This window comes from Pipistrellus hanaki, assembly GCF_964339955.1.
Source record: "Pipistrellus hanaki genome assembly, chromosome: 10".
NCBI lineage: Eukaryota > Metazoa > Chordata > Mammalia > Chiroptera > Vespertilionidae > Pipistrellus > Pipistrellus hanaki.
In genome coordinates this window covers 23,648,916-23,673,440 of record NC_140512.1, presented here as the reverse complement: position 1 = coordinate 23,673,440, position 24,525 = coordinate 23,648,916, and the positions used below count along the sequence as shown (strand labels likewise).

The following is a 24,525-nucleotide window of genomic DNA, read 5'->3' as shown; positions in this document are numbered from 1 at the left end:
GTGTGTGTGTTTCCCCTCAGCCCGGCCTGCACTCTTGCAGTGCAGGAACTCTCTGGGGATGTCTGACTGCTGAGGAGAAGGGAGAGGCTCCCACCACTGTAGCCGCTGCACTCATCAATGTTTCTCTCCGGCTCTCCCTCTCTTACATTCTCTCTAAAAATCATCAGAAAAATATCCTCGGGTGAAGATTTAGAAAAAGAAAAGAAAATCAGAATGACTTGTGCTTATTTCACACTTGTTCTTAGCCAAAAGGCGGAGAAGCGATGACTTGTGCTTATTTCAATTAGAAAATATTGATTGAGTTGAGAGAGAGCGAACTATCAATTTGTTGTCCCATGACTTACGCCTCATTGGCTGATTGCTGTGAGCTCCCTGACCAGGGAGGACCCACAGCCTTGGTGTATCTGGAGGATGCTCTACCCAACGGGCTGAGGGCCAGGCCGGGCCTGCTTCACTGTGGATGTGTCCCTGAGAAAAGCAGTCTGACTTCCTTTCCCCCAGGCCCCGCAGTCCACGCTGAGCTAGCAGAGGGCTCAGTGCGTCCCCTAAGGGCTGCTATTCTTGCTTAGCTGGAGGGGCACCCACCGTTTTCCTCGCTGACCCCCTGGATGAGGGCGGCTACACCCCCAAAGGTGAGGCCCCCCAGGCCTCCCCATGACACTCTGGGCTCTCACCGCAATCCCCGGTTTAGGACAAACAAGGTTTTAGGACAAACAACACCAAGAGCTCAGAACGCACCCAAGCGGAGCTCACCCCGAGGGGAACTCACCGAGAGGCGCGCGGCAGGCAGGGCTCCGTGGGTCCTCCATCTGGTCGGGGCGCCCGAACCCCGCACCGTCTTCCCGCCAGAGCTTTCCATGGACAGAACTAAGACAGTTCAGTAACCGGTGCGATGCCCGTTACTCCGGAGGAAGCAGCCCGGGGCTGGGGAGGCCGAGCCCGCAGGCCAGAGCCCGGTCCTGGGTGCCGGCGGGAGGAGTGCGGGCGGGGCGGGCGGAGCCCGGGGAGCGGAGCGGGGTTGGCCCCGGAGGCCGTGTCCCGGGCCGGGAACCGCCTGCAGCTGAGCTGGCCGCACAGGTGCGCCTGCAGGTCCCGCCTGGCTGGGTGCGGGCTCAGATCCGTGGCCCCGATATCTGAGTTACCTTCTTGGAGGTAATTGGTGTAAACAGGCCTTCCTTTGATTATCTTGCCTTTTGTACCAACATGGATAGACCCAGAGCTCTGACTTATTCCACTTATGCTAAGTGAAATAAGTCAGAGAAAGACAAACACATGTAGAATGTAAAAAACAACATAAATGAACAAACTCTGATGAAGAGACCAGATGGGAGGGAGGTTGGGAGGCCGGGCGGAAAAAGGGGAAGGGATTAAGAAGCACACATTGGCATTGGGCTTTAGGTTTGTCTGTTTTGAAGTCATCATTTGAGAATGACTAATTTATGACAGAGAAACAACTGATGGGAACATTATTTCATTTCTCATACCCTATGAGCATTGCCTGAATTTCAGGAGAACGTTATTTTTTAATGTATTTTTAATCTCCCTCTTGGAAGTCTATGTACCTATTCTGATGCAAATTCCCTGCACTCTTACACCAGGACTATCCCCCTTGGGCAGTTGATCCTTTCTGGAGAAAACTTAAGAGAACTGTTCTACAGATAATTGGCCTCTGTTTATTCTGCATGAATAGCCAAACTGTAATCTTTCTTAATCTCTGGAAATTAAATTTCAGCTCAGACTTCACACCGAGTATCCAGAATAATGAATGAAAACAAACAAATGAAAACCAACAACAAAAACAAAACTGAGACATATTCAGGCCAATGACTTTAAATGTCATAATAGCCACAGTGAGGCGGTGGTTCAAATAACTACCAAAAAAATAGAAGACACATCCAAAGGCTTGGGATATGGTAGCATCAGACTTTCAATCATGATTTTAGAAACTGGAAGATAGTGTATCAATGCCTCAGAGCTCTGAGGATGACCCCTGACCAACCTAGAAATCTGTAGTTGGCTCAACTATCAATTAAAGATGGTGCATTAAGATAGGACTTTCTGAGTTTTTAAAAGTTAAATTCACACACTTGTTTGAAAACAAATCCACATTGATTTGTGACATGATGTTTTGATTTTAAACATATCTTAAAATTTGAAAAGAAAGACATTCTCAATACTTTGAAGGGAGTTAAAAAATAATTGTCAAAGCAGAATCAACCTTCCTCTGAATTATCCTTTCAACTATTTCTGAGGAAGTTTTATTATCACATTTGTTCTTCTGGAAATTTATTAGGTATTTTTTGTAATGCTTAACCTTTAAAAAAATTTTAAAATTCATTTTTTTTTAGAGAGAGGAAAGAGAGAGAGAGAGAGAGAGAGATTTGTTGTTCCATTCATTTATGCATCCATTGGTTGCTTCTTATATGTGCCCTGACCCGAGATTGAACCTGCAACCTTGGAGTATCTGAATGATAATCTAACCAACTGAGCTACTAGGAAAATGCTAACCTTTTTTTATAGTTCAATAGGAAAAATTATCATAGTAAAGCTTTTGAGAGTTTATAAGGCCTCATTCTTATTCAAAGTAAAAACTTTAAAGGTCTTCTAATCATAAATTATGAATCTCATATGCAATGGATTATATAAAACATCTACTGTTGAAAGTTAGCCAAATATGAATAAACCTGTGATTTAAAAGCATGGATGTAGATGGAAATGTGACAGTGTAAAATTGCCACACTCCTACTCCACATCCTGTCCTGGCAAGAACACAGCTCTGATGATATAATAAGCTCGATTTGTTTCTAATTTATGCTTCCCTGTGTGGTATCATCTGATTTATTATTGACATAGATAATAATCTGTCCAAGGCCTAACGAACTGAGTGGTTTCCAACATTCCATTACAGAAGGTTAAATGAGAATTTTATTTTATTTTATCTTATTTTGTTTTCTGACTAGGACTTGCATTTGCAGAAAGAAAACATAGCTGGACTTCTCACCTAGGAAGGTACAATGATATATGCACCTACAGTTTTGAAGCAGTCTTTTGTAAGGATTTTAGGTTTAACAAATATTCTTTCTTTCTTTTTTTTTTTCTTTTTTTTTTTTTTTTTTTTTTTTTTTTTTGTGTGTGTGTGTGTGTGTGTGTTTAGTTGTTAGTTTGGAAGAGTAAATGTATGCAGATAGAGTTTAACTGATAGGTGGAGGTAACCAAAATCTTTTCATATGATCTCAAGCCTCAGAAAATCAATTGGAAGTGGTGGGTCCAATTGAAGATGAATTAATTTTCCAAAGGCTGACTGCAAGAGAGAATTCATGCTTTGCCTTGAACCAAATGTTGGAGAAGCAAATACAAGTTCACAGAGAGCCAAAGGGACTCAGTGAGCCACAGCATTCCTGGTTTTCCTTTTGGAATCACAGTTTGCTTCCTTTACTCAATTCCTGATCCAAACTGCGAATAGACCCTGTGTGTGTGTGTGTGTGTGTGTGTGTGTGTGTGTGTGTGTGTGTATGGGGGTAAGGAGGTGCTTTGGTAGTCAAAACATTTCTGGAAACTATGGGAAGAAGGAATTTCATAGAAGGAATCTCTGGATGCTAACAGTCAGCATGAAAATCCTGAGTATCCAAAGATCAAGGGGGGAAGCTGAATTTATGGTGAAGGAAGGAATAGAAATATCTTTATTTTTTACTTAGACAACTTTGCAGAGAACGCACTGGAGATGTGGTTGTATTTAAGAAACCTCAGAACCGCCCTAGTGATGTAATAATTATTTCCTTGAGGGAAAAGAGGAGTGGGTGGGACACGATTCTGTGTTGAATAATATCCTGAGATGGTAGCAAAAAGTGACTGGGTTTTGATCTGGATTCACTTTGGGTGGTAAGTTCTCTGCGGAGGAGCTTTCTCTCCCTAGGCTGGAGTAGATTGGAAACTGACTTTCCTCAAAGGTGATTTCCGTCCTACCCCCTGAAGTTCTGTCTTTAATTACCTCGATTTTCTTCTTAAAAGAGAAAATAAAATGAAAGAAAAAAGATTCCTGATACATTTTTTTTTTTTTTAAAGACTATGGGAAGCCATCTTTTAGCTACATGGCCTTCTCGTGAGAGAACTGTCAACTCCACCCAGTTCATGATTTCTGGCAATAAATGCAGGGTTTCAAGGGTATGAGGTCTTGTTCATTTAACAGTCAAACATTGAGGAAGTCTTTGTTGCTTATTCCTAAATTTATTAGATTCAATGTGACTAACCACTCCCTTCCTCTCTGCGATGAAGAGGAAGAATGAAGACCATCAGGTCAAATGTCTCGTCAGGTCACATGAACAATTGTATTGAGGGACACTAAAAGGGAGATAAAAAGATTTTATTTTTTTATTTTTTAGCCCAAACATTTATTTGAAGTAGAAGCAGGGATTAAGGGATTTTTTAGTCTTCCCCTTATATGAACAGCATCTGGCTGTGAGTGAGGGGATTTATTGTCACTATGCTCTACCACCGAGAGCAAATTGGTTTTGTGAAGCTTACTCAACTGTCCTGGACTTCGCTGAATTGGTAACCTGGAAGTCAAAGAGGATATTGACACCTTCCTTTAGCTCTAGCTGCTTTGTACTGTATTTCTGTTGTTCCAAAAGGTTAGGCAGGTGAAGGACAGTTTGTGACTAAACACATCCTCAATTTTAACAAAGTTAAACATAAGGTTCTATTGCCATAGCACTCCAGTGTTGAAAGAGTTTTAGTGATTATTTGTTTTTTTCTGCTCACACATATTGCTGAGAGAAGTGAAGTAGCATATTGAACTTGCTAAAGGAAATACAGACAGGAAGTTCTTTTCATTTTACTTATAAAGATATTTAACAGTCTGCTATTTTGGGGGCTAGTCTTCTTTGTCTGCAGTATATTTTCATTTTTGTTGATGAGCATTTCCTTTACATTAGGCTGTAAGATCAATGCGAGTAGAACTTATCAGTCTTTGTGGCAAGTGCAGAGTACCTGGTGATCTTAGATGAGTCAACCATTTGTCTTCAAAACTCAAACTTTCTGAGGGTAGTGATTCATCTTCTTGTGCTAAAAATAAGAAATTATTCTAAATAAAGTTATTAACTATATGTCAGAAATATATAATTTTTCCTGTGACTTTCCCCCCCCTCTGTAGCAGAGGTAAGGAACCTTTTTTTTCTGCCAAGGGCCATTTGGATATTTATAACATTCTTGAGCCATACAAAATTTCAACTTAAAAATTATGCTGATATATTTGATCAAACATTTAATTAACTCACTCTAATGCCTTGGCAGGGCCAGGCCAAATGATTTTGAAGGTCTTACATGGCCCACAGGCCCGACATTCCCCACCTCTGCGATCAGGTGTTGTTGACAAAGACTCTAAACATACTCTTCAGAAAAAATGCACACATGCAAACAAACATATGAAAATATTGTTCATAGGGTTTCAGATCCTCAGAACCATTCTGGTGACCTGTAATGGTTTATTGATCATAGATCATGAACAACTTGTCTGTCATCATTCCATTAAAATCCATCATGCCCCTGAATTCCCAGACTTAAACTGGTAGAATAAATGAATGATCATCACTTGGCTTTATTAATTTCAGAAAGAACCAGTTTGTAGATTTTTCCAGAGTGGGCATTTGGGGGTCTGGGCAATTGCATGAGATTAGAAGCTGAGAACAAGGTGATAGGACCATGAATCGCTAAAGGAACAGTTAGGAGTGATTGTGGTGGATGGAGTCAAAGGTTTAGATAGAACAAAGAAAGCGTTTATGGCAGAGTTCACTGCTGCTGTCATCAGAGGAGAGGGGGCTCTGGTTAATACCAGTAAGAGCAGAGCAGGCCTCCTCTGAAAGGCCTGGGAGAAGCAACATGGTCACCCCGCCACCCAAGGCAGGGTGGACAATAGAGTTCCTGTTTAAAGGGATGATAAACTGTGGACAGTCCTAGAAATCACATGCCTAAGAGTTGCCAATTTAGGAGAAGAAAAAAGATAAAGCTCAGAAATATATTGCTGCCCTAACCGGTTTGGCTCAGTGGACAGATTGTCGACTTGTGGACTGAAGGGTCCCAGGTTTGATTCGTGTAAAGGGCATGTACCTTGGTTGCAGGCACATCCCAGGCAGCTGATTGATGTTTCTCTCTCATCGATGTTTCTGACTATCCCTCTCCCTTCCGCTCTGTAAAAAATCAATTAAGTTTATTATTTTTTTAAAAGAAATGTATTGCCAAATTACTGGTGATTAACTTTCACGAGTTTGCAGCTTGCAAAGCCAGCATCCATTGCTGATTCCTGACATCCAGGGAGTCTGTTAGCTCTAGGTGTTAAGATGCGGGCTCTGGACTTAACCTTTGTTTCCTTTCTCTCTCCCTCTTGGCTTTAGTTGATGATCCCGTGGAAACAGAAAGGGCTTTGCTTAGTTTGGCAGAAATGCAAGAAAGATAAGCTGCCTGGGGAAGAGGGAACCTGTTCCAATCCCCGTCCCAAGGTCTTTTCAAAATGTGTGCGTCAGCCTGAGAAATTTTCATATGTAATGCCTAAGTCTAATTATTTAGTTTGGCTACAAAGGATCGGCGAGGCCGGCTTTAATCGTTTTGATGCTAACGTTGTCACAAGGCAGCATTAAATCATGTTGAAATGATAATACATCAGGTTAGTCACTATTTTTGCAGCTGTTTTTCTTTGTCAAATTTGTTTGAAACTGAACCCAATAGAATTCGTTATGGTGAAAGAAAATAAAGCAAAAGACGACGTCAACTTTATATGTCTTTTCCTCATTGTATAAGTAGAAACAGAACATGAGAGTCAAGATTCTTAAACATCTCCCTCCTCCAACTGGCACTGCCAGAATTCAGGACTCAACCATCTTTCAGAAACTTCTGGGTAGTTTCCCTGCCCCCACCTTTCCTGATTCTCATCCATCCTGGACACTGCAGCCAGAGTTATTCTCTGACGCTCAATTAGAGTATTTGTTACTTTCCCACATAAAATATTTTAGTGGCTTCCGTTACCTACATAGTAATACCTGCACTCTGAGGCCCTGATTATCTGGAAGCTGCTTTCTGTCCATCCAACCTTACATCTCACTGTCCCCACATATACTCAGCTACTTCAGTTCCACATATATTTATGAAGTACTTCACTTTTCTCAGACCCTGAAGTAGGTGCTGGAGACTCAAGGGTAAGTTTATGAGATGGTCTTTGCCCCAAAGGAGCTCACACTACAGAGCAGGAGAAATATTAAAAACACAGGGTGTAACTGCAACATGTGCTGATATATGCCTTTGCACCTTCTAGTGTATTTTCTAGGCCCTAGAATATAATTTTCTTTACATCTTTCCTGAAAAGGTTTTATCTGTCTTTCAAGACCATTCTCAAATATCACCTCTTTTTGTAAGATGATGAGCTATTAATTATCTAAAAAGATTTATTGACATTTTGTGTATACTCCTATTAGAGTTTATTTAACTTATATTTTATAAATATATTTACTAGTATTTGCACATTGATTTATGAGTCCCTTGAAGGCAGGATTCAAGCATTCCAAAACCTTTACGTGTTTAATTTCTGATATATACTAGGTTCTAATACTATATATTTATTGATTTGAAGAGCCTTTTGGTATTATTTTAATATTATAAAAAATAGAGATGTTCTGATCTCTAAATCCAGGTTTAAAGGAAGATGAGATATTTTTCTTTAACAAAACTTAGTATTATTTGGTCCAAACTAAATTTTAATAATTATGTTCAAAATAACAGTTAATAATTTTTTCATTGCAGTGACATTGGTTAATATAATTATATAGATTTCAGGTGTACAATTCTATAATATGCCGTCTGTATATTGTATTGTGTGTTCACCACCCTAAGTTTATAACACTATTTGTTGAGCTTTTCCTATCTCCAAGGCATTGTTCTAAGAACTTTATACAAACTATCTCAGGAGAATTATATGAGTTGAGACATATAATAACTTCCTTTTTATAGATTTTTGTATAGGGTTTAAAAATTATATCATCAGTATTATAATAATACCTGGTAGCTACATAAGATTATCGTGTGCAAGGCACTTTTCTAATGCTTTATATATATTAACCTACATCACTTATTACATAAATTTTTATTATTATCCCCATATAAGATAAAACTAATGAACAGAGAAGTTACATTTCTTGTCCTAGATCATACAGCCTGAGTTGTGTGGTCAGGATATGCTCCAGTTGTGTGGTCTAGACCTCCAGCTCCCACTCTTACTCATTAGGCCAACCATGTTTCATTTTGTAATTAATTAACATTGCAATGTCTGGTTCAAACTAGTTGATTATTGTCCATGGACACTTGAAATGATAAGGATTTATATAATCTGTTTTTCTCTATTAATTGGGTCAGTATATACTCTTGGAAATCCCATACATACTTACCATTTTGTCCATTTCATTCTTTGTTAAACAAGGGGAAATCCCTTGGAAGATAGATAAATGAAGGTTTGTGTGTAATGTGTGTCTTAATTATTCTCTCAATCTCATTCTTCTCTCCTCAGTTCTACTTTACAATAAGCATGGACTATTTTTTTTTTTTTTTTTTTTTGGATATTAGCCCTGCAAAAATAGGTTTACTGCATTTAGATGCTAAAATATATTATTCTGTTCTGAAAACCTACTAAAGATCTATGTAACTTAATAGAAATATAATTAGGATAAAGTTCAGACTTCATCCAATGTACACAAAGCATGATTAATAAATATCAATGAGATATTTATACTTGGTGAAGCCACACTCACTTGAGAATTCACATAGTATCATATCTTCAGCATATAGCTTTTCTGCTTCTCAAAACTAAGACAAAAATCTATCTTAGCAACTAAAAGAAATAACATTTAATCATTGTAAATTAGAAAAGAGAGGGAAGGGAATTCTCAAAACTATGAAATAATAATGAAGCCCACAGTTGATGGATGGAATATATTGGCTTTAAATTTAAGGGACTTATGTATCTATTTTATAGTTTGAAACTGCTATGATACATTCTAAAAGTACAGATGCCTGTTTCTGAGACATTATTATTTTTTTAAGTTTAAAAAAATTATTGATAAGTTGTATATCGAGTTGTTGATTCATTTATTTATGCATTCACTGGCTGATTCTTGTATGTGCCCTGACCATAGATTGAACCCATAACCTTGGAATATCGGGACAATTCTTTAACTCACTGAGCTACCCAGCCAGAGCCCCTGAGATGTTATCTTTTTATCTTTCTCATCAATTAATAATGAATTACTTTTACTTGAAAATAATGATTTGTTATAAAGTCTAGTAACATAATGGACTTTAATAAGTGATGAAAGATATTTTTACCTCATTGATATTTAATACTCTAGAATTGTAGAAAATGAGAGAGTGTGATAAGTACTTGAGTAAAATCTTTTATTCCTCCCATTTCCTCCTCCTCCTGGTTCCTTCCCCACCCCAGGCCTTTGTCACCCTATTGTCTGTGTCCATAGGTAATGCACATATGCATGTAGGATCTTTGTTTAATCTCTTCTCATCCTCCCACCCCCCTTCCTCTAAGAATCATCAGTCTGTTTCATTCCATGCCTCTGATTATATTTTATTCACTAGTTTATTCTATTCATTGGATTTCTTATTTATTTTTAGATTCAATTATTAATAGGTAGGTATTTGTGGCCATTTTATTGTTCATATTTTTTATATTTTTCTTTTCTCTTCTTCCTCTTCTTAAAGAATACCTTCAGATAATACTGGTTTGATGGTAATGAACTTCTTAGGTTTTTCTTATCTGTGAAGTTCTTTATCTGATCTTCAATTTTAAATGATATCTTTGCTGAGTAGAGTAATCTTGGTTGTAGGTTCTTGCCATTCATTACTTTGAATATTTATTGCTACTCCCTTCTGGCCTGAATAGTTTCTGTTGAGAAATCAGTTGACAGTCATATGGGTGTACCCTTGTAGGTAACTAAATGCTTTCCTCTTGCTGCTTTAAGATTCTCTCTTTGTGTTCAGCCCTTGGCATTTTAATTATGATGTGTCTTGATGTTGTCCACTTTGGGTTCCTCTTGTTTGGGACATTTTGTGCTTACTCGACTTGTAAGTCTATTTCTTTTACCAGGTGGGGCAAGTTTTCTGTCATTCTTTCTTCAAATAGGTTTTCAATATCTTGCTCTCTCTCTTCTTCTGGCACCCCCATAATGTGACTGACTATTGATACACTTGAAGTTGTCCCAGAGGCACTTTACACTATCTCCATATCTTTTGGATTACTTTTTCTTTTTGCTCTATTGGTTGAGTATTTATTTATTTTTGCTTCCACATATTTCAAATCATTGATGTGATTCTCAGAATCTTCTACACTACTGTTGAATCCCTGTATATCATTCTTTATTTCAGTCAGTTTATGCTTAATTTCTGACTGGTCCTTTTCCATTTTTTTGGAAATGGAAGGTTTTGGAATTTTCTAGATGATTCTTGAGTAAATTTTATGACCGTAGTTTTGAACTCTATTTCCAGTAGTTTGCTTTTTCCCCCCATTTCTTTCATTTATGACATGTTTCTCTTTTGTCTCTGCATTTTGGCTGCTTCCCTGTGTTTGTTTCTATGTATTGGGTAGAGCTGTTATGTCTCCTTGAATTGGTAGAATGGCCCTGTGTAGTAGGTGTCCTATAGAGCCCAGTGGCTCAGCCTCCCCAATCACCTGAGCTGGGAGCTCTAGGTGCACCCCTTTATTGGCTGTGAGCACATTCTTGTCATAGTTGGGGCTTGATTATTGTTGGTGTCACTGGGAGGGATTGATCTCCAGGCCAATTGTCTGTGAGGACCAGCTACGACTACCGTGGGAGAGCTGCTAGGTAGGAGACACCCCTATGGAGCAGGTCTTGCTTCAATGGGCTTTTGTGTTCATTGATTTGCCCTTTAAAAGTGTTGCTTATGGATGTGTAGAGTTGTAATCTATGACACTAACCACTGGGTACACTAGCCCTTGGGTCTTCAGGGAGTTACGAAGTCAGCCACTGCCTGGGGCCACCCAGTAGGAACTATAGAGAGATATACAGATTCCTCCTCTTTGTGCTGGGTTTGGAAGTGCCCAGATGAGGCCCAGCTTTGAAGCAAGGCAAGCTGGTGCTGGTGCCTGGTCTTGGGCCTTGTATTGTTAGGTTTGATGCTTCCTGACCCAGCTGCAGCTTGTTTGAGATTTTAGCCTGAGCAAGGACATTCATATGCAAAAGCTGCTGCACACAGCTTGGGTGGGGTTGTAAATTGGATAAGGCTGGGTCTCAGGGAATTTCAAGGGCAGAGCAAACAGAAATGGCTGCCAATCAGTCCTGTGACTGGGGAGGTCCCGATGTAGGAACAATGATCCCTGGAAGCACCTCCAACTGGAAGAAAGCTGCCCCTGAGTTCCTGCCCAGATGCCAGACAATCCAGTTCCTCCGCCTATATGTCTGTATCCTCCAAAGCCTCTCCCTGGTGCTGGACCTCAGGAGAAGCAGGAGCCTGTAAGTTCGTTAGTGGTGCTTGCCTTTTAAGAGGAACAGCTATATCTCCAGCAGCCTCCATGTCACTGAGCCCCAATCTGCACTGGTTTTCATAGCTTGTAGTTCTTATTGTCTGTAGGGACTTCTTTCCCCAGCTCTGGGACCCTGGGCTGGGGGTCTGGTATGAGCCTGGGACCCTTGATCCTCCAGGCAGTCTCCGCAGGGAAGTTCTCCCTCCTGATTAAAAAAGCAGCACCTGTGGGTGCTCAATCAGCCTATTCTGCACCTCCGTACCTCCACACCTCCTACCAGGCTCAGTATGCTTTCTTCTTTACCTCTCTAGCAGTAGGACTTCCATTCTGCCAGCTTTCCAGCAGTTCTGGCTGATGGTTGTTTTGTATTTTAGTTGTAAGTGTGATGTGGTTGTGGGAGGCCATGAGTATAAGTATTTACCTATGTCACCATCTTCCTACTTTGCATATATTGATTAATTAAATCAGTGTGCTAATATTACTGTCACTATTTTATGACTTAAGTAGTTCATTTATAATTTAAGAAGGTTAATACAGGGTTGTATGAGATTTTGCATTTAATTTATTTTGTATCAACACATTTTATATTTATTGTAATATCCATTTTTCATAAGTTAAGATAGATATATAAATAAAATAAGAATACAATAATTATACCTATTTCTAAATAACTATGTTGTTAAAAAGTGTATCTTGTTTGCAATTATCTAAATTGAAATAGTCATGCTATGTTTAAACATTTACCAAATGGGACAATATCTGTATTGATGTACATAAATATTGTGTGTACTAAGAATTTTTTATTTCATTCTGTTCTTCTTTCACTTTCCCACAGACTTGCTGCTTTCAAATAGCTGCATTCCCTTCCTGGGTTCATCAGAAGGACTGGATTTCCAAACAATTCTGTTAGATGAGGAGAGGAGCAGGCTGCTGCTGGGAGCCAAGGACCATATCTTCCTGCTCAATCTGGTTGACTTAAACAAAAATTTCAAGAAGGTCAGTTTATTTATCTATATTTGCCTGGATGCATTTTTTTAAATCAATTTCTCCCTCTCTGTGTTGTTTCAAGTGTCTTGGTGTCAAATGCAGTAGGTCATTTACATGTCAAAAAGAACATACTGCCTTTGATATACATCTTAGATTTTTATGGATTTTAAAGTACATATACATGTTTTCTGTTAAGAATGAAGGGGCCTGGCTCTGTGGTTGAGGATCAGCCTATGAACCAGTAGGTCATGGTTTGATTCCCAATCAGAACATATGTCTGGGTTGTGGGCAGGATCCCTGGTGGGGGGTGTGCAGGAGGCAGCTGATCAATGATTTTCTCTCATCATTGGTATTTCTCTCTCTTTCCCTTTCTCTCTGAAATCAGTAAAAATATATTTTTAAAAAATAATGAATATAATACCATAACCTTGAAAATATGAATGGAAGGTATGAAAAAGTAGTAAATGAATAGTATTACATTATACAGTTTGAATGCAAAGTTTTGAATTGTAAAGCTAGCAAATGAAGTATTCATCAAATGTTAGCATTTATATCCATAGCAATTTTTGTAAATAAGCAAACTTTAAATTGATAGTGTGACTATGATAGCAATTTAACACCACACTTTTTCTCCACACTCTCATTTTATATCTGAATAGGTTTTCCTATGGCCTAGTTATGCTCAGTTAGTGAAAATTAATGATATCTTAACTATTGGCTCATTAAGAACAATCTTACTACTAAAAGGAAACATATATTATTACAAACATAATAGGCAGTTGCTGCTATATTCTACTTTTCAACTAATACTGTGATACCATAGCTTAGGCCTTGTAGTTATTATTAGCTAGTACTTTAGCAAATATCAATATCTATGCAAGCAAAGCTACATACCAAGACTAGAATGGATGGAATGGCTGATGAGAAGACATACTACATGACCTATTCTGCATCTATGAGGGATCTTTGTGTGTGTTTTTCTTTTTCTTTTTTTCTGGAAACATTCCAAAAGAAGTACTAGGCTTAGGGAGTGGGTGAGAGTGGGGTTGAGGGGAGTCAGTGGAGGGCGAGGGGAAGGGGGCATCTGTAATACTTCCGACAATAAAGACAAATTAAGAAGAAGGAGAAAAATACTAGGATCATCGCAAAGTTTCAGGTTAATAGAGACTTCCTCCCATTCAAAAAGAGTTGTTGATAGGTATGCTAGGCTTGTGAGGCCTCATTAGAATTCACCTACAGTGACCACTTTAACTCAGCTCTATAATTTTGAGATGATTTTAATAATTAAACATTATTTCTTAGTTATTTGAATATGATTAACATTCAGGGCTTTAGTCTACCCAAGGAAAAGATTTATCTCCATATGTATTAATACCGATTAATTAACCTACATTAGAAACAATGGCTTTGCTTTTTAATCATCTTAAATTTTTAACTTTTCCACATGTTTCTGAGTGAGATTCACTGAAAGGGAGTTATTTCTTATGAAAGCTCATATTTGATAAAGAAATAGTCTTTGAATGCAAATGTATATGCATGCATTTCATGTAATCTATATTTCTAGAAGAAAGTGAAAGCTAAAATATTGTCAATAGTTGTTTTGACTTGTTTTAATACAAACACACTTGCAAGCACATAAGGTTATTTTATTAAAATATATATATTATTCTATAGCCTGGATATTGTTTAAAATAAAATGAAATAAGCAGCTGCTTATGTGCTAGAATACAAAAATCTTGCCATTATTCTCCATTCCATTTATTTTTAAGGATATGCTTTTTTTTTCTTTAGGAATTGTTTAAGGACTTATACTTTTAGGAGAGTCTATTAATGGTATTAGCTATTTCTCAGTCATCAGTAAATATCTTAGAGGGTGAATCATTTTTAAAAGAGCCCAGAGAAAAATCTTAGTTTACTTTGTTCTATTGCTTTGAGAGATATTAAATAGCTAGCAGCATTTTTCCAAATATGTCTCAGTATAATAGCAATAAAGCAATTCATACTTTTAAGGGAATTTATTCTTGAACTATTCTCTGCCTTCAGGGATTGGAAGAAAGTCCATTTATCTGAACTGAGTGTATTAGATCATTGCTTAAAATAAATTGTGATAGCACAATTTCCTTCTGTGACTATTTTAGGCAAATTGCTCTTTGGCCATGTTCCATGCTTGAAATGTGCTAATATTTAATAAAATAAATATTTATGAAATATTGATTTCCCTTATGATGTTATTGAAATAAATGATTATTTGAACACATTATAAAATTAGGGTCTGTGCTAGAGATTTTTGGCCTAACTGATATTTTTTTCATATGTTTTATAACATGTATAATTCATAAAGGGGTTATGCATGCAAACTATGAATTGTTTACATAGGTACCCACCTTTAACATTTCTATAAATCACTCCAGTGTTAAAAAGTACTCCACGGCAGCAAGTTAAGTGTCAAGATGTAGTACTTCAGTGGTGTTTAGACCTACACGGTTTGCATTGGCTCAGTGCCGCTCGGCAAAAGTCCAAGCTACTCTGCAGAAGAAACCACACAAGTTGGGATTCTGTGGGGCTGAAAGATCTTCTTTGTACTCCTTAGAGTGAAAGCAATATACAACACATAATTTAATTATGAGTGACTAGTTGGGAATATTTTCCTCTGGGAAATTTAACATTTTTTAATATTTTTACATTTTTATTGAATTTTGGGGGTGACATTGGTTAATAAAGTTATATGGGTTTCAGGTGTACAACGCTATAATACATCATCTGTCTATTGTATAGTGTGTTTACTACCCCAAGTCAAGTTTCCTTCCCTCATCATGTATCCCCTTTATGCCTTTTTCTACTCCTCCCCACCCCCTTTTCCTTTGGAAATCACCACCCTGTTGTCTGTGTCTATGAGGTTTTTATTTTCTTTTTGCTTACTCCACTCACCTTTTTTCACCCAGCCCTTCAACACTTCTCGCCTCTGATAACTGTTAGTCGATTTTCTACCTATCAGTATATTATTTTATTCTATTTATTAAATTCCACATTTGAGTGAAAGCATATGATATTTATCTTTATGTGATGGCTTATTTCACTCTGCATAATGCTCACCTGGTCCATCAATGCTGTCCAGAAGGTCAGATTTCCTTCCTTTTTACAATTGAATAGCATCCCATTGTGTAACTGTACCACAGCTTTTTTTCCTATTCATCCCCTGATGGGCACCTGGGCCCCTTCCAAGTCTTCCCTATTGAAATAATGGTGCCTCTTCCCAGCTCTGGTGCTCTGGGCTGGCAAGCTTGGCTTGGGGCTGAGATGCCATGCCTCTCAGGGGGATTCCTCCTTAACTGAAATATCCCCCCAGAAACTCAGCCACTGTCCACCCATGGGAGTAGAGCCAGCCCTTTTCATGTCTGGGCTCTTTCTACCAGTCTCCATGTGGCTTTTTGTGTAAATTCTTGGTTACAAGATTTCTCTTCAGCTAATCTTCAGTTGGTTATTCAGGATGATCCTCTGGGAAGTTAATATATATATATCCAGCTGGCATGGCTCAGTGTTTGAGCATCGGCCTATAAGCCAGGAGGACACAGTTCATTTCCAGGACAGGGCACATGCCTGGGTTGGGAGCTTGATTCCCAGTGTGGGGCATGCAGGAGGCAGCCAATCAATGATTCTTTCTCATCATTGATATTTCTATCACTCTCTCCCTCTCCCTCCCTATCTGAAACCAATAAAAATATTAATATATATGTATATACATATACACATACATATACATGTACATAGAATATATTCAATTGGAGTATCAAAATTCAGGATATATGTTTACTTAAAGTTTTTGTACAGATAAGACTTTACGTATTGAAATGTGATACCTTATAATTTAAACAGCTTTTATAAATTTGTTCTGTAAGGCCTCTCTTATTTAAGGGATGCCCTGTGGATTTCTCTCTAGGAAAGGTTTGGTGGAATAAATATGGACATTTATTTGACATACCCTTCCCCAACATGAGACCACACTGGAGCCATTAGCAATCCCATTCCAAGGGAAAGACATGGATCTGGAACTGTATTTACCACTCCTGACTATTTTTTTATAGGTTGAGTTCCCCTGACAGCTAACTATGAGATGAAGACTAGCTTATAGGATATTTTTAAAGTTGTGTTCTTGGGATCAACACATGTGAGAGGGTCGCTAAGGAAATAGTGTTAGACAAAGGGAGGCTGATCTCTGATGCAATTCCAACAAAAGCTTCAGTTGACAGGCTAAGCTGATAAGGTAGCAAACATTTCAATATTTTCCTCTAGAGTAAGTGATAATACCATTATTTAGCTGGGTTTATCTTATAAAAGCGAATCTCTATCTTCTCTCTATCTAATCTATTCACCATGACCATCAATGTTATCTCTTAAAAAAATAAAACTCTTATCATATTTCTTACCGGTTTATACACTTCTGGCAGTTCTTGATTTCTGAGGAACTTGAATGAGCTCCAAATTTCTATTGACTTCTAAGGTTCTTCCCAACACATTTCCACCCTATGCTTTTATCCACTCTTTATTATTCCCTTACTCACACTTTATAGAGATGGAACTATCATCTGTTTAACCATGTTATCAAGGACCCCGTTCTTTCTTTTTCTTCTGTTGCCATGCTTGGTGTTGGCATTTTTTTTAGTTGGTAGCGAGATGGCTGGAACAGTTTCAAGGATTACATGCAAATAAGAAAATGTAAAGGAATAAGAGACCATCATATCTCTTTTTTAGATTACCTGAAATGTATAATAGGTTACCTGAGACAAACATAAAAGTTTTCCCACCCAATCAAAAAGGCAAATGTGTATTGTCTGTTTGAAGAGAATTATCAAGATTAGTTTGTTCTATAAGGAAAATATATGTAAGAATTTATTTTTCTTTCAGGAGACAATCTTGGAAAGTATTCAGTGCAAGTAAAAATCTTTGAAATAATTTATTTTTCTTTACCCTGCATGGTAAAAATTGGAAAATCTGCTAACCTTGACAAATACTTCCCTAGCTTATGTAAGTTTATTTGCTCAATAAAAGTTCTCTGTTATTTGTATGTAATCTGAGCTTTATGTAATCTGCAGAACTCTTCAAATATCTGATATCTTGTAGCTTTTGCCAACCTCACAAAAAAATATAGGTATACTTTTGATTTCTTCGCATGCATGGCTATTGTTGTGTTGGCTATTGTCATTTTTTTAAATTTTTTAATTTGACAATCTAAGGGAAAAGAGGTCAGTGCCCCTGTCCTGTCAGGCATTGTGTGTTTTAAAAATTCTTGAGACACACTAGTTGAAATGTGCTGGCTTAAATGAAAGAAACTAGATTTCCCTGCCCTTGCCTTCAATATCCTACCCCATCTCCAGGATCAGAGGGAGTATATATAAAAAGCATTTTAATAGTCCTTGAAAAAGTTTAACTGTAGATGGACATTTACTAATACATCCATTTGTTATTCACTTATAAGTGAAATCTGTTCAAGGCAGACATCATAATAATGAAAGTATTTGACATTTGTACATTATGATTTAGGGACCAATGATTTCTAAACAAATGCTTTTAAACTGCCCTGTGACTACAAGTGGACATTCTCGACTTCAGCCAGCCTTAAGTAGTCCTAGCAATAATTCATATAAAATTCAAGGCCCTCTCTATGTAAACTTCAGGAGTAATATATACAAGTTGAAAGTCTCTCCCTCTTTTTTTTAATGGAGTCACAGTTGACAGTAAAAAAAAAAAAAAAAAAAAAAAGTCCAGTATTCTATTAAGTTATGTTACTTAGTTGAGCTTCTGAGTTAATGAATTGTTGGGATCTTTCCATCTGAAAATGTTACTCACTTTGGAGCCAGTTCATGCATGGGTGGAAGGAGTTGCTGAACCAGGATGTAAGCAAACAGGTCACAAAGGGAATGATTTGTTAAATGAAGCCCTGCTTTTGTATCTGTTTCATTCAAACGTTTGTTTTTTGGTTTTCTTTCTCTTTTCTTCTCTCTTTTTCAAGTGGGCTATAGAGGCAGATGAGTAGACCAATGAGAAGTAAACTTACTCTGAGACTATAGTTATTATTTATTTCACCTACTAATCTAATCACAACTGATATGTGAACTCAGAGTAATAATAAACAACTTTGTTTTACCTCCCATAATCCCTTTCCATTCTTCTCTTGGGCCAGTTGTATATCTTCAGCAGGCTTGTGGCCTTTTAAAAAATTTATAAGTATGTTTTTATTGGAGAGAGAAAGAGAGAGAGAGAGAGAGAGAGAGAGAGAGAGAGAGAGAGAGAGAGAGATCAATGTAAGAAACATTGATCAGTTGCCTCCCCTACACATCCTGACTTTGGATTCAACCCCACACCTGGGTATGTGCCCTGACTGGAAATCAAATTAATGACCTTTCAGTGCACAAGACAATGCTCAACCAACTAGGCCACACTGGCCAGGGCATGCCCTTGGCTTTTGAGGTCACCCTTAAGTAGTATAGACAATTGTTTTCAGGAATTCAAAGTTCCAGTCTAATGTAACAAAACTTCCAACCTCATTTAAAATGGAACCTCCTCTCCCTCTGCCTGTCCCAGCAGAGGGGGATGTTCAGAGGTTTCTTCTGCCTAATGCTCCTCCTTTTCCTGAAGCTCGTAAACCACAGGGTATGACGCCTCTGGAGCCAAATCAGGATAAGGGAGGGGAGAGTGTTCAGAGGAGTGTCTACTGTCATTGTCTCAGGAACCTCTCAACTTTCTGGCCTTGTCTGATGTTTAAGGGTAACATCTTTCACCTTTGTGAGTTTTTAGAGTTTATACTTTTTGGAGTTCTTTTCCTTGCTGTTCTCTGGATAAGGATGACTGCATTTCTCCTCTGACTGGTATGTTCTCTTCTTTCTCCTGCAACAGATTGCAATTTCTCCAGATGTTAACTTCTGAAACCCTCTCTCAGCACTCTTCAGTAGGAACTAAGGTGATCTCATGCCATCCAGTTTTTAAGTGAGCATGGCTCCCATCTGTTCCATAGGACATGTCATATGCATTTCCCTGGACACACTCTGGAAGTTCAGGCTGATAGCCATAATAGCCATTGAGCCTGTTCTTTGTTTTCATTGTAGCTTGTCAGTCTCTGTCCATTAGACATTAGACCACAATTTCCCAGGAACTGCATGTGCAGTATCACTCGCTTCTTAAGGTCCCAGCAAAGCCCCTTCCCTGTCACCTATTTCTCCCCATAGGGGTCTTAGGACACATAACACATCTGTCTCAGATAAAATATCCTTCTCAAGATTCCAACTATTTTATAGTTTGTTGAAATGGGTGATTCTTGGCCTCCTACTTTGAAAATTTGTGCATCTTGAGCTTGCATCGCATTTTGAATTTTTTTCTCAGCTAAAGCTTCTCTTTTAAAATCTTGCTATACTATATAAGCCATAAAATGAGCACTCAGAAGAATATTTGCTCTACCTCCAAATGTAATGGGTGAGCTCATTGTATATCATTCCTGAAGTGTACACAGTGGAACCAAAGGGAGAATGTTAATATACTTATTTATATTGTTTACCCTTTGGCTTTTAATAACTTCAGTCCAAACATTTGCTCTTTTATATCTTGTTTCCCATACTTTTCAAAAGTTTTATTTTGTTGGGCTTCAGCAAAGCTAAGCTATAACCAAGCATCTAGATAAAAAGTGTAGGAGAAATATTGATCCATTTTTAAATAATCAAAATTAATCTTTAAATAATTTACTGTCACTTTGAGATAATACTTAGTTATCGTTATTCCTTTTTATTTAGTTAATTTAATTTTTTCATTTGAAACTGTCAACATTGAATATTGCGCATAAAATATTCAAACAATTGCTATGTTAGCTAAGCAAATGTAAAGATCTTTAACTGGGCCCCACCCAACAAAAACATTCTAGTCAAACTTGTGGTGTTAAAGGCAAAAGCAGTATAATACTTAAAAATTTTTATTTAAAGGAATTTACATTTATTTTTAATGTAAAAAATAGTGTGTATATATATACTATTTTTATTACTATTACTATATATATAGTAAATATATATATTTACTATATATATATTTATATAATAAATATATATATAATATTTACTATATATATATATTTATATAATTTTTTTTTGTGGGGCGGGGGATATGGAAAGGAAGTTTTCTTACTGGTTTTAAAATGAGAAAACAATATACCATAGCAATATGTACTTTACATAGTCCACTATTATGGATAACTCAAGACAATTTCACCTGGCTAAAAAAAAATCAGAATTATTTAAAAGGAAACATTGAGTAAACTTGAAGAGGCGTGGCTTTTTTTATGTAGCAGAGTGTAAAACAAACAAAAAAAAGTAATTTCTACGTCTACAAGTGTTTTTTCTTCCACTTAGCCATCAAAAGCGAATTATTCTATTATTCTTCTTCTAACTGAACATGAAAACGAGATATGTCATTACAAAAAATTAGTCAGATTATTTGAAATTCCTCAAAGTTTGCCTTATTTTAAGGCATTTTATTAGGAAAATAACTAAAGTAAGACAGTATATAATTTTAAATATAATAAATTTCAGTGGAATATTTAAACACCCGTATCTCTGTGCAGCATGAAAAGGAGTTGGTTATTTTCTGGTCCTGAAGGCACTCTAAGACAAGAGGGTTTTCATACACAAGGATCCTGTACTTGCTTTCTTTCTATCGAGTGTAAGCAGGAATTTACTTATGAATCAGTGACTCACTTGGTGGTGACATTCCCATCCTATGCCTTACCCTGTAAGTCTATTACATAGGAGGGAAAGATTCAGAATAAACATTTTATTGTAAATCAAATTATTGATAAAAGAAGATAGCCATCCTTTAAATTCTTAATCAATACGAGAAATGAAGAAAATGTAAACACTTGGAAACCATGCGGCATCTCAATAAATGAACGTTTGGTACAAGGCACCCTGCTTAGCTTCACGGTGATTAATCTGCTCTGCTGCCTGCCGAGCACATGCTGCCTGCGACCGCGGAGGTGGAACAATCGCCCTGTTCATGGATGTGCCTGCGCCCCGGCGCTGTGCCTATGTGCAGCCCCATCTGGTCACTGTAACCCGCTGTCAGGACGCTGTCAGGCTGCTCCCGCGGCTGCCAGGACTCTGACAAGAACCCCGTCTCCACTCGAAGGGAAGCTGTGCAGATCGCTCTGCAGGAATTAATGAGTACTTATTATGCATGTGATCCCGTGCCCTGGTGCTAAGGAGGGTAGGAAGGAGAAGCAACATGCCTTGTCACTCAAGAGCAGTGACCAGGGAACGTCAGTGAGTCATATCCTCCTTTGACAAGATAACGGAGACGGTGGACTGTGCTCCTTACAAAGTGTTGAAATCTAGCCACAGACGTAATTGCCCCACATATTCAAAATCACCAGGCCGTTTGTGGATTCCTTAACGTGTCTTTTAATTGGCATGATGCAAGAGCATTTCTCTCACTTTCTTTATTGAACCTCCTGCTATGTTCCTAGCATTATTTTAGATGCTGGGGATATAAGGGAGACTAAGGCCATTTAGGCCTCTGTTTTCAGGGTGCCTCTACATTTCAGGGGGATGGGAATGGAGGTTGATGGAGAAGAGAAAAGGAAACAAATAAGAAAATATCACTTACTGTTAAGTGTTACTTAAAAAATATAGAATAATCTGGGAAACTACTTTAGGTTGGTCTTCAGAGAAGGCCTTTCTAGACTGGTGACATACACATGGACCCTTCCAGAAAGAGACCTTCCAGAGGAGTTCAGATGTATTCCAGAGAGAGCAAGCTCACTCTGAGGATGGCACTGAGATAATATTGGAAAATGCAGCGTTAGCTGCTAATGAGCAGTATGGTAGGGACTCCAACTCATGAACTTGAATTTCACCACATTTCATTGGAGAGGGAGAGAGAGACAGAAACATCCATGTGAAGTGAGAACCATAGATTTGCTGCCTCCTGCACACCCACCTACTGGGGATTGAGCCCACAACCCGGGCATGTGTCCTGACCGGGAATTGAACCATTATCTCCTGGTTCATAGGTTGACACTCAACCAACTGAGCCATGTGGGCCAGGCTCATTAATCATTATGTCTGGGAAATGATCCCAAACTGAATTGCAAAGAGAAAGTGGAAAATAGATATGATAAACACAAGTGTATTTGAATTCCAAGATGGTTGGGGGAGAAAAACTAAAATGTAAAAGAAATGTTGAGCCAAGTCCTATGGAAAGAAAGGAAAAGACTCTTCTCACCTAAGATTTCGTGAAGAAAACTACATGGGCAGATTTGACCCCAACCTGGAGAATTTAACCTTCCGATCTGTAGAAAATGTCTACCCCAGCCAGTTTTAATTATGCAAGCTTTTCCTTTGGTGCTCCTGACCTTATTGTTCAGGAGTCAGTCTCTGAGCTCGGGTCTCTTACCTCTCTGTACTTGAACCCTAGAGTAATCATTGCTCCCTGGGCTGTTCAAACGCTTGTAACCATTTGGCATTTACAAGCAACATGTTTTCCACTTCTTTGCAACCATTCCGCAACTTGGATCCTGTTCTTTGACAGAGATGGCCCCTTGCATTTTTATGACTCTGATTTTTTGTGTGTTTAATTAGGTTTATGAACAAATTATAACTTCCTCTTTTGTATTCTATTCAGTTTTTTTGGCCTCTCTTTGAATTAGGCCAAAGAGAATTTGACTGACCTTGCACTTGGGAACTTGAGTCAATTAAATTGCATCTCCAAAGATGAAACAAAGACCAGATATAATTAGAATTTCCTTAAGATGTTGTTATAAGGCCTTATCACTATTTGAATGTTTTTGTAACTTGCCTAAAATTAAATAATTAAAAATAAATTGCCCAACGTTTTCACCTTATCAAATGCTAACTGTTTAATGAATTATAAAAATTATGAATGAAACAATAATTGTTAGGGACATTGCAGCTTTTTACTTATAAGGTCCTTCTGCCTATTTGTATTCAAAATGAAGCAGAATACTTCAAAAAACAAACAAAAATGATACAATTTTGGATTAATATAAGCAAATAAAATCAGCATAAGGTAACTATAGATCAAAGATTGTATTTTAAAACATGCAGCTCCCACTATATTTTCATTAGAAAATTATTATCAAATCTCTTTTACAAAAGCATGTTTAAAATATAAAACTTTAGATAAAAAAAAATTTAAAATGACTGAAAACACTTAATTTTATTACAGTGGTTTCTCTCATATTGAAAAATCTATATAACTCTAAAAGAAAAAACACACATACATATTTATTTTTACTCACATTCTTTGAAAAATTATGGAATGCTTCATGAATATGTGTGTTATCTTTGTTCAGGATAATGCTAATCTGTGTATGGTTCCAATTTTAGTATATGGACTACTGCAGAGGACACTACATATTTACTTATTTTTTTAGGTTCCTATTTGATTCATCCAAGTGTAAGTGTAAAAATTATTCTTTGAAGTAATTCGTGTCAATTGTGAAATATTATGAAAATGAACATAAGAACAGGTTATAAGATATGGGGTCTGCCTTAACAGACATACTTGTTTTAAAATATTAATGCCAGAAATTATCGCTTCCAAGTGGAGAAACCTTATAAATTTATTTACTCCTATTTCCCACAGTAGTTTTCTGATACCAATTTGCTCTGTAAGATAGGCACTAAAATTAATACCAGTTTGCAGCCCCTTAATTACTTAGTAGTGGTAAAATTAATGGTTACACTCTGGATAGTTATATTGAGTGGGATTCTTGGGCTCATCTGGACCCACAGAGTCCTGCTTGATTTCTTATGTTTCCTGCATGTGGGCAGAGAGAGCAGCAGGAAGCTTTCTGCAGATTTAGTTTGATATCTAAGCTCCAAGGTCCCAGCGATTGTTCCTCGCCTAAATTGTGTGGGAATATTTCAGGACAACTAAAACATCATGGCAATTGTGCAAGGGGCATCTTCACTCCTACTATGCCTTTCTTGGATAAGTGAAAGAAAAATATTTGT

At 37.6% G+C, this 24,525-nt stretch overlaps 1 protein-coding gene across 1 annotated transcript in view; it reads left to right on the top strand.

Annotated features, from left to right (window-relative positions):
• SEMA3D (semaphorin 3D) overlaps positions 1 to 24,525 on the top strand; it is a 185,615-nt gene that overhangs the window by 74,385 nt on the left and 86,705 nt on the right. The window contains exon 3 of the mRNA XM_084897339.1: positions 12,363 to 12,523. Within this exon, the coding sequence (XP_084753465.1) occupies positions 12,363 to 12,523 (161 nt within the window). The remainder of the gene's footprint in view (positions 1 to 12,362; positions 12,524 to 24,525) is intronic.